The sequence below is a fragment of the Petaurus breviceps genome, unplaced genomic scaffold (assembly GCF_028583685.1).
Source record: "Petaurus breviceps papuanus isolate PSGF00001 unplaced genomic scaffold, PetGlider_PUasm1.0 631, whole genome shotgun sequence".
In the NCBI taxonomy this organism is placed as follows: Eukaryota; Metazoa; Chordata; class Mammalia; order Diprotodontia; family Petauridae; genus Petaurus; species Petaurus breviceps.
In genome coordinates, this window is record NW_027186422.1 from 1,621 (window position 1) to 10,790 (window position 9,170).

Sequence of the window (9,170 nt, forward strand, 5' to 3'; positions counted from 1 at the left end):
GCATGGTCATTATCAATATCATGTCCAGTAACTTCTTTCTCTACTCATTCTCTCTTGGTGACCACAGCTCCCATGTATTTAATTACCATCTCTACATAGGTGATGCCACACACACACACATTCATCTCTAATTCTTAGCTCCAGTCCCATATCACCAGCTGGATATATTAAATTGGATTTCCTGTAAGCATCTTAGCGTGTCCAAAAAGTACTCATCTTTCCCCCTGAACCTACCCCTTTTCCACATTTCCTTATTTTGATCGTAAAGGCACCACCAATTTTCCAGTTACTCAGATTTATAACCTCAATATCATCCTCAACTCCTCATTCTCATTCCATATATCCAATCTGTTATCAAATCTTATCATTTCTACCACCACAAAATCTTTTCTGTGTCCTTTTCTCTCGTCACATAACTATCACCCTCACCACATCTCACCTATATTATTGAAATCACCTCCTAATGGATTTCTCTTCCTCCTGTCTCTCCCTAGTCCATCCTGCACATATCTGCCAAAGGGCAAGACTAAACATGTCACTCACCAACTCAGTAGCTCCCATAAACTCAACAAATCCATTCACCCTATTACCAGTAGAGTCGAATATAAGCTCCTCTGTTTGGTATTTTTAGCCCTTTACAACCTGGACCCTACCTACCTTTCTAGCCTTATTCCACATTACTCCCCTTTATTCAATCTATAGTTCTACCTATCTTGTCTTCTGGATGTTTCTCACACATGATACTGTCTCCCGTCTCCATGCTTTGCTAGCCTCCATGCTGGAATGTATCCCCTCCTCATCTTTGTTTCTTAGAATTCCTAATTTCCTTAAGTCTCAGCTCAAGTTCTTTGACCTTTCCTGATTCCCTAGCTTCTGACTTTTCTTCTCCAGCCCCTCAAAACCTTGTGTTTATTTTATATATAAATATACAAAATAATCTCTCAGTGCTGTAGGCAACTTTCCGAGACTCTAAATTACTGGGGTGCTAACCTGGATTTAGAGAGGAGGTTCTTCTCTGGGAGCTTCCAGTCCCTCTCGCCTATATTTCGTACATACCAATACATGGATATACTGTCTCTCCCAATAGAATGTAAACTTCTTGAGAGCAGACTGTTTAATTTCTGCCTTTGCATTTTCTATGCCTAGCACAGTGTCTGATGTGGAGTAGCCACTTCATAAATGCCAGTTGAATGTTTGATTCAGAAGGTAAAAGAGGCCACTGTGACTCTGGGGAGCACTGTCCCCTTCTCCACTGACTCATGGGTCCCCTCAGAAAAGCTACATCTGGCCTTTAGGTCCTTTCTGAGTCCTCCCTGCCAAAAATTCTGCATAATGAGACTACACCAGTGTTTTTACTTTTATTAGTCAGACATGTGACACAATGAATCAATATCCAATAGTGAATAAATATTTATTAAGTACCTACTATGTGCCAGGCACTATGATAAGTGCTGGGATATAAATACACATAAGAAGACAGACAATCCCTGCCCCCAAGGAGCTTGCAATCTAAAGGAAGACAATACACAAAAGTAAGCTGAAAAAAAGGGAGTAGGATTGGGTAATTGGTTTAAAAAAAATGGAGAGAACATTATGCTTGGTCCCTTCCTTAATTGGAAGTTCTAGAACCCATGTCTCTGCCCTCCAGTCAAAGGGTCCAACCAGAGGGGCAGAAGGCACTGATGAGATGTAAGTGCCAAGGCTGAGTCAATCTTACAGAATAGTGAGATTTCTAAAGGATAAGTTTCCTAGGGAAGAAAAGCATGATGGATGGAGAAGTCCAAAAAAGTCCAAAAGCAGTATAGCTAGTGGGACTTTGGATAGTCTAAAGGGAAGACATTCAATGAAGTAACACAGAAAAGTAACAATAGAACATTTCCACTATAAACCTGGAACACATCTTCCTGCAAATGCATTCACCTAAGGAGTTCATATGGAAGAATGCACATGCAGGGAATGTGACACGTGGTGAGAAGACAGCAGGTCCTTTCTTCTACATCGCATTTTAACGAGGAAGGTAGGATTGCTTAGTGAAGCAGAGAGGACAGGAACCTTTAATACAACATTGATCATGCCATCTTGGAGTTCATGATAGAAAGGAGAAGACTACCAGGCATAATCAGATGTATAACCTAGAATTTGGGATAAGAGATTGCAAAGAGTTAAAAGAAATGATAGGTAGACAAGAATGACCTGAGATTCTACAAGAAATATAAAAAAGAAGTAAGGTCCTATGATCCAATCTGATCCCAAAAGCATTTACGAAGAGCCTACTATATTCAAGTTGCTATGTTATGCTCTATAGGCACAGAAGCAAAGCAAAATAAAACTAAAGGCCCCATTTATTTTTATATTATAAATGTATAAACATGTAAATATTCAATGTTATATATATATATAAATATATAAAGATAGATAAATAGATATGCAAAAAAACCAACCTCTCAATGCTTCTTTCCATTTGCAGAGAAGGTGCTGACTAGTATGGGTAGAAGTTGCATAATATGACTGGAAGCTATAATAAGTAAACAGATTAATTACACACATGATCATTTGAAGAAGAAAGGAACCAACAACTAGAATGATCACCCTAAAGTGCGGATCTGATCATGATCCCTTCCCCAAAACAACCCCCAAACCTCCAGAGGTTTCTGATCATCTTTAGGATCAAATATAAAATCCTCTTTTCCAAGTTCAAAGTCCTTAAAAAACTTCCCTCCTTACCTTTCCAGTCTTCTTATCCCCATTCCTCTCCCACATACTCTTTGATCTAGTGACAGTAGCTTCCTTTCCATCTTTTCCCATATATGGGAAATATCACTGGTTCATCTCCATGCCTGGAATGTTCTTCCCCCTCATCTCCACCTCTTGGCTTCCTTCAAGTCATTCCACAGGAAGCCTTTCTCAACCCCTTTTAACTCCAGTGCCTTTCTAGTGTTGATTATCCCTATTTATCCTGTATATGCCTTGTTTGTATATACCTTCTCCTTGTTGACTAGATTAGATGGTGATTATATTAGATTGTGAGTTCCTCAGGAACAGGATTTTTTGCCTTTCTTTGTACACTCAGCACTTAGCGCAGTCCCTGGCACTGGGGTTTAATAAATGATTATTGACTGCCTGATGAACTGACAGACTTCTGGTTGGTGCTCTCTTGGCTCTGGTTCTCCAGATAGCATCATGTGATGTCAGTAAGAAGTACAGAAGGATGGGTCATCTCTATTGGCATCAGTGACCTGGCTGCTACTCCCTACATGAAGCATAGTAGGCTTGTACTGGGGACCCTTACCTACCTTGAAAGAGTACCTCATTCAGGACTAGAGGTGACCTTGTGAATTCCAAAGGTGTTGACAGGCCTTAGAGGCAGTAACGTCCCCTTAGAGGCAGTGTTTGATGAAAGGGGAAGATTGTGTATCAGAGGAGTCAGTCCTTGAAAAAAGATTCAGTCAAGCTTGGCTATTTGGTCAGACAGTGCCCAGTCTAGATGTCCCAATAAGGTAAATGTTAGCTTCCTAACTGACTGCAAACCTAGTTATAAGTTGGTAAGTTATTCTAATTTTTCTGTTAATGCATGGTGTGATTCTTTTATGCTTATTATTTTTCTATGTAGGAATAAATGGTTACCTGGCCCACACCCTATTCGTGTTTGTATATTGGATACCTCCCTCTTCTCTTTTAGGAAGAAATCCTGGTCTTGTAATTCCAGGGTCAGTCCAAGGATCGGGGGTCCCCTAATTGGAGGCCAGGCTTTCCCAGTAAACAAACTACAATGGTGGGGTGCAGGACAAAGAGGAATGAATGCCTCAGACTCTGTAGACTCAGTCAAACAGTATTTCCATGTAAGACATAGAAATAAGATGGAATTGGGTCCAGATGAATGCCTCAAGACTATGAAAAAAAAATAGAAGGCCTTACTAGGTCTTTGGAGCTTCCAGTAGAAAAGTCTGTCTTGCCTCCAGCCCCCAGAGAGCTGCCTCAGGTCTCCTGGAGAGAACACACATATCTGTCCTCCAGTCACATTCAAGGGCGTATTGGAGCCATGGTCAATAAGCTCTCAGGAGCTGATTCTGAAATTTTTAGTGTGAGCATATACACATTGGAATCCTACAAACCAGGGCTTCATTTACTATTTTATTCTTTCTAAACTTAAGAAAATGATAGAGAAAATATTAATAATGCAGATTAAACTGTAAAATGGGCCATGGATACATTCTTCTTCTTTCTTTCTTTCTTTTTTTTGGAGGTGGGAAGAGTCAACTGTTAGACTCTGGTTATATTTCTCCTGCTCGCTCCCAGTCTATCAAAGGTTGTAGTCCCCAATATTCTGCAAAGAGAGAGGAATAGTGCTCAAAATAGAGTTGGTGGTTGCACTGGAGTCAGGATGACCTGAGTTCAAATCCAGCCTCAGATACTTACTAGCTCTGTGACTCTGGGCAAGTCATTTAACTCTGATTGCCTCCAAAAAAAATGGAGTTGGTGGTACTCTGCTCTAGTCATCTGGAACATGTTCCAGATGTACCACCTTCTAGGAAGGACAGTGACATCAAGAGTGTGTCCAGAAGAAGGCATCTAAGATGATAAGGGAACTGCTCTATGAGAATCAATAGGACCCCCAAGAATTGTAAAAGAGGAACCAGGGATAAGAGTAAGAATTTATTAAGCGCTTACCATGTGCTAGGCTCCATAGTAAGTATTTGCTCTGCTTAGCCTCAGAAGACAGAAGAAGTATCAATGCTGGGGATGGGAGAAGTTACAGAGAGGTAGACTTTGGTTTAGTACGAAGAGAAACTCTCTAGCAATTAGAAAATGTCCCAAGGTGGAATGGAAGACAGTGAGTCACTCCTGTGACTAGTGGTCTTCTCGTAGAATCTAGATGGGAAGGGGGACAGGAGCGAGGAGGCATTATAGAGTGTATTTCAGGGTGGGCATTGAACTGGATGTCCTCCTTTAAATTCCCAAATTCTCAGATTCCAGGAAGCTCCAGCTTCCCTCCTCACTTCCATCCCAAGCTCAGGAGCCCTGTCCCTGGGTCCCATCTCTTCAGTGCTGTTCTCATTCAAGAACTCAGGAGGCTGGGGCTTGAGAGATGGGTGAGGAAGTGAGAAGAACAGACAGAGGGATTGGCTCTGTGGTTTTGGTCAACTGCCAGGACTGAGTGGATTCCCATATAAGGGGCAGAGAGCATAGGACCCTGCCTGGACACTCTGTGGATGCATTGAGGACCATTCATAAAGAGTGAAAAAGGTCAGTATTCTCCTTTTTCAGGGTGGCACAGACTTTGATATGTTGTTAATAGGGGTGAGAGGGGCAGCTAGGTGTTATAGTGAATAGAGTAACAGGCCTGGAGTCAGGAAGATTCCTTCTCCTGAGTTCAAATCTGGCCTTAGACACTTACTAGCTATGTGACCTTGAGCAGGTCACATAACCTTGTTTTGCTCAGTTTCCTCATCTGGAGGAGGATACAGCAAACCACTCCAGTATCTCTGCCAAGAAAACCCCAAATGAAGAATCAGACAAGACTTAAAAATGATTCAAGAACAACAAATAATAGTGGTGGGAAATTAATCTTAGGAGAATTTGGGAGGAATATAAAGCATAGGGTGGAGGAAATAGGCTGGAGACGAGCTTGGGAGAGTTGGGTCGGATCATAAGAGCTAATGCTGGTAGAATGTGCAAATTTGTACAACGCTGTGTCACATTGTACTACATTATGCTAGTATGATGTATTACACAATGTCACATACCTTGGGTTGCATTATATATTATGTTGCATTACGTGGAATTCATTATAGCACAGGGTCTTACTTTACAGAGCGACACCGTTTTCTAGAATCAGTTGATCACACTGAAACAATTATCAGGGTGGTTCTAATTTACCCCAGTGTGGGCTCTGGTCTGGCAATATGGGATCTTCAACCAGGAATTGAGGGAAGGGGTTCCTACTTATCCTCAGACAGACATTCCCCTACTAACACAGAGATCATTTCTCCTGGGGGAACCCTCACCCTCAGTCACTAAAATTACCACCAATTCTTGGGGGTGGGGGAGATGCAGGCAGAGGTGAGGCAGTTCACAGCAATCCCCTTCTGAAATTCTCAGAGAGCTCACATTAACTGTCCCACTGAACTTGGAGTTCAGTGACGCTCCCCTCTCAATTCTCGATTTTCAGGTGGGGGTCACACCAACTACATCACCTTCCTAATCTTGGGAGAATCCACCTGGAGAACCCATATCCCAAGCCCTTTCTGGAGCAGGTGTTATAGTATGGATGCATTCCCTGCCTTCATCAAAGTTCTTTCAAGGGGAAAGGGCATGCTGATTCTCTCAATCTTCCCAAAGTTCCCTGGATAGGACTTAACAGTGATGACCTCCTCCTTTCCCTAAATAGTTCTAGAGGAGGAAAACAGTCTCTTCATCTGTCAGTCAAAGCTCTTGGGGAGGGGTACCCATACTGGTACTCTACCCCCAGACTCTCTTGACATCTTTAGCTGTAGAGGAGATAAAACTTTGGGGAAAAGAGCTTTGGGGCAGCATTGACCTCTGCTTTCTCCTTGTCTCAGATGATGCTGGTACTGATATTCTTCCTTCTCACCCTTCCAGTGACTGTCACTGCTGAGGAGCATGGTGAGTGATGCTTTTGACATTCTTCCTGCTACTGGTTCAGTCTCACACTTTGCATATGATCTCTCCCACGTCTCACTTACCTCTCAGACCTGGTCTCCATCCCTATGCCTCATCTCTGATCCCTATTCCTAAGCTCTCAGTACCGATCTCATTGCCGGCCCCCATTCTTGACATCACTCAGTCTCAGGCAGCACCCAGTGTGCACAGGGGCTATGAAATTTGCATACAATGGAGAATCCATAGTCTGTACCCATAGTCTGATCATTACAGTGTGAATTAGTTCACTAACTGGGGAATTCCTATTTTTAAATGATCTTTAAAGTGTCTTCCAACTCTTAGAATGTGTCACTACAAAAAGTGAATCCTGAAGAAATGCTTAAGGAAATGAAATCAACATTGAATACAAGCAGCTTGCCTGGGCAGGGGGGTGGTTTGTCTGGTCTACAGCCTTCATAGACTCTCCCCTTCTGGTCTTAGTGTCTTCATCTGTAAAACGAGGCCAAAAATACATGCACAAGATTTATAAGTTGGGGCTATCCAGCTCCCTATGAAGACTAGAAACTGCCCAGCTCTTCTCCCTTCCCTGCTTGCAGGTCAACAACGAGGGTCCTCGTTTTCTGGAGAATATGGAAATGGAGGGGGGACCAGTTTTACATTCTCTGGGAACCACAGACAGGGCAAGATAACTGGATTTCGAGTCCATGAACAATGCAGTGGGAAAATCTACGCGTAAGGGTCTAGGGCTCACGACAGCCTCCATCCGCTTGTCATTTCCCTCCCTTGTGACCTCCTGTTGTACCTCCCTTGTATTGCTGACCACCCTGTCTGCTCACCCAGGACTTCTGCCTCCTGACCCCTCTCACCCCCTTGTGGCCAGGACACCTCCTCCTGTATATCCCCCAACTTGGCCCTAAGGAGGTTTCTTCCTTTTCTCCCCCTCCCCGTCTCTATGTTCTTGCAGAGCGAGTGTGAGAGCGCTAGCTCATTTCAAGGGCACCAGGGATGGCACCTGGCCTCCTGGCCCTGCTCAGCTCCTTCTCCCACTTACTTTCACCCTCCACAGCATCCAGTTCCAATATGCCGGCTCCTGGACCGAACTCCATGGCTATAAGACAGGAAAGAGCCATGAGGTTCTCTTGAAGAATGGTGAGAGGATCACTCAAGTCCTGGGCAAATACTACTCTTACTACATCCAGCAACTGATCTTCATCACCAGCTACGGGCGGATCTTCACTTTTGGGCAGCCGTCGGGCTTCTCCTTCAATGCTTCTCCCCACTACCGAGGAGGCTTCCTGAGCTACGTCAGTGGGCACCAGGATGGCTATGGCCTCACGGGCATTGGCTTTCACTGGGATGAGCCCAAGCTCATCAAGGCCTGATAGGCAGAGAGGGCACAGTGGAGGGAGGGGAAAGGCTCTATATGCCCTGAGCCTAGCAGAATCAAGGGAATTCGGGGTGGGTGACAAAGTATATATGTGCCAAAATTAGCAGGACAACCTTTGGGGAGGGGAGAGGAGGTTCTATATAGGGATTAGAGGTAGAGAGAGGATTAGGGAAGCAACAGGAAAGGGACCTGAGGGCAAATGTGAGTCCAGAAGGAAGGGAATGGGAAGGCGAAAGAGGAGTGTGGGGACCAGGAAGGAGAGAAAAGCAGAGAAGAAAGAGGGTGCTAGGGAGGAGGAAGGCAGAAGGGAGAGGGAAGACTGAAAGCAGGGGGAAGACAAGATCCTGCATTCAAGGAGAGAGAAATCCTCTTCTAGCTTTGGGAAGAGACACAAATAAAACAGGATTCACATTTTGCTGATGGGAGATGACAGACAGCAGCTGGGGTGGTCCCTAAGGGTGGGAGCAGATTAGACTGGCCTCTCCTACTCAGCTAAAGCACTGAGATACTGAACACTTTACTCCTCCCCCATTACCCTATAGCCAAAAAATAATGTTTAACATAATTTTATCTGTAATAAATGGTTTTTCTTGGTTTCATCATACCTCCATTCAAGGGACTGCTGGATGCTGCTGTTATGCGTTCACCAATCAGTTAAGTCTGGTTCAGTTTTTGCACTGCTTTTCAGTTCAATTCAACAAGCACTTGGGCTAGGTGCAGAGGATGTAAAGACAAGGGAAGAAAATAGTTCCTGTCCTCCAGGAGCTTACATTCTGGTGATGTCCTTTTGGTCCTTTTTGAAAACACAGGACACCAACCAGACAGTCTGGGGTAGGGGGGGGGGGGGGGAGGAGGAGGGGAGGGAAGTGTCACAAAATGTACATAAAGGTAGAATCCCCTCCTGGCTTTCTCAGCCTTCCCGTTGTGGCGCCTGGCACAGCTGAGCCCTCCCAGAGCAGTTGCCATTTCTCTTTTCTTGTTTGCTCCCGGAAACTTTGCGGCATCGCGGTGAGGATTGTCAGGGAATTCTCCGGTCTAAGAGCAATGGGATGTCTTGGGAGAGGCATACCCTTGAGTGAGAGTTTGAGGATTGTGGGTTAAAGATTGCAGGCTGGGGGGAGGGGGGAGAAAATTTGGAACTCCAGAACTTGTGGAACTGAAT

At 44.2% G+C, this 9,170-nt stretch overlaps 1 protein-coding gene and 1 long non-coding RNA gene across 2 annotated transcripts; one reads left to right on the forward strand and one right to left on the reverse strand.

The window, feature by feature from the left end:
- Positions 1-226: 226 nt before the first annotated feature.
- LOC138173656 (uncharacterized) lies at positions 227-7,728 on the reverse strand. The gene is made up of 3 exons (XR_011171479.1): positions 7,673-7,728; positions 2,442-7,110; positions 227-2,132 (listed from the first exon to the last, which is right to left on the reverse strand). It is a non-coding gene; the product is annotated as an uncharacterized lncRNA (long non-coding RNA).
- Positions 6,561-8,314, forward strand: LOC138173655 (zymogen granule membrane protein 16-like). The gene is made up of 3 exons (XM_069103702.1): positions 6,561-6,624; positions 7,218-7,353; positions 7,688-8,314. Exons 1-3 carry the CDS (start codon positions 6,561-6,563, stop codon positions 8,001-8,003), a joined length of 516 nt encoding a protein of 171 aa, XP_068959803.1. The 3' UTR covers positions 8,004-8,314.
- The last annotated feature ends 856 nt before the right edge of the window (positions 8,315-9,170 follow it).

Excerpts from the sequence above, each read along its gene's own strand:
- LOC138173655 (XM_069103702.1), top strand. The coding sequence starts at position 6,561 with ATGATGCTGGTACTGATATTCTTCCTTCTCACCCTTCCAGTGACTGTC. Across the intron at positions 6,625-7,217 it reads TGTCACTGCTGAGGAGCATG|GTCAACAACGAGGGTCCTCG; the intron begins GTGAGTGATGCT and ends CCCTGCTTGCAG. Across the intron at positions 7,354-7,687 it reads TGCAGTGGGAAAATCTACGC|CATCCAGTTCCAATATGCCG; the intron begins GTAAGGGTCTAG and ends CACCCTCCACAG.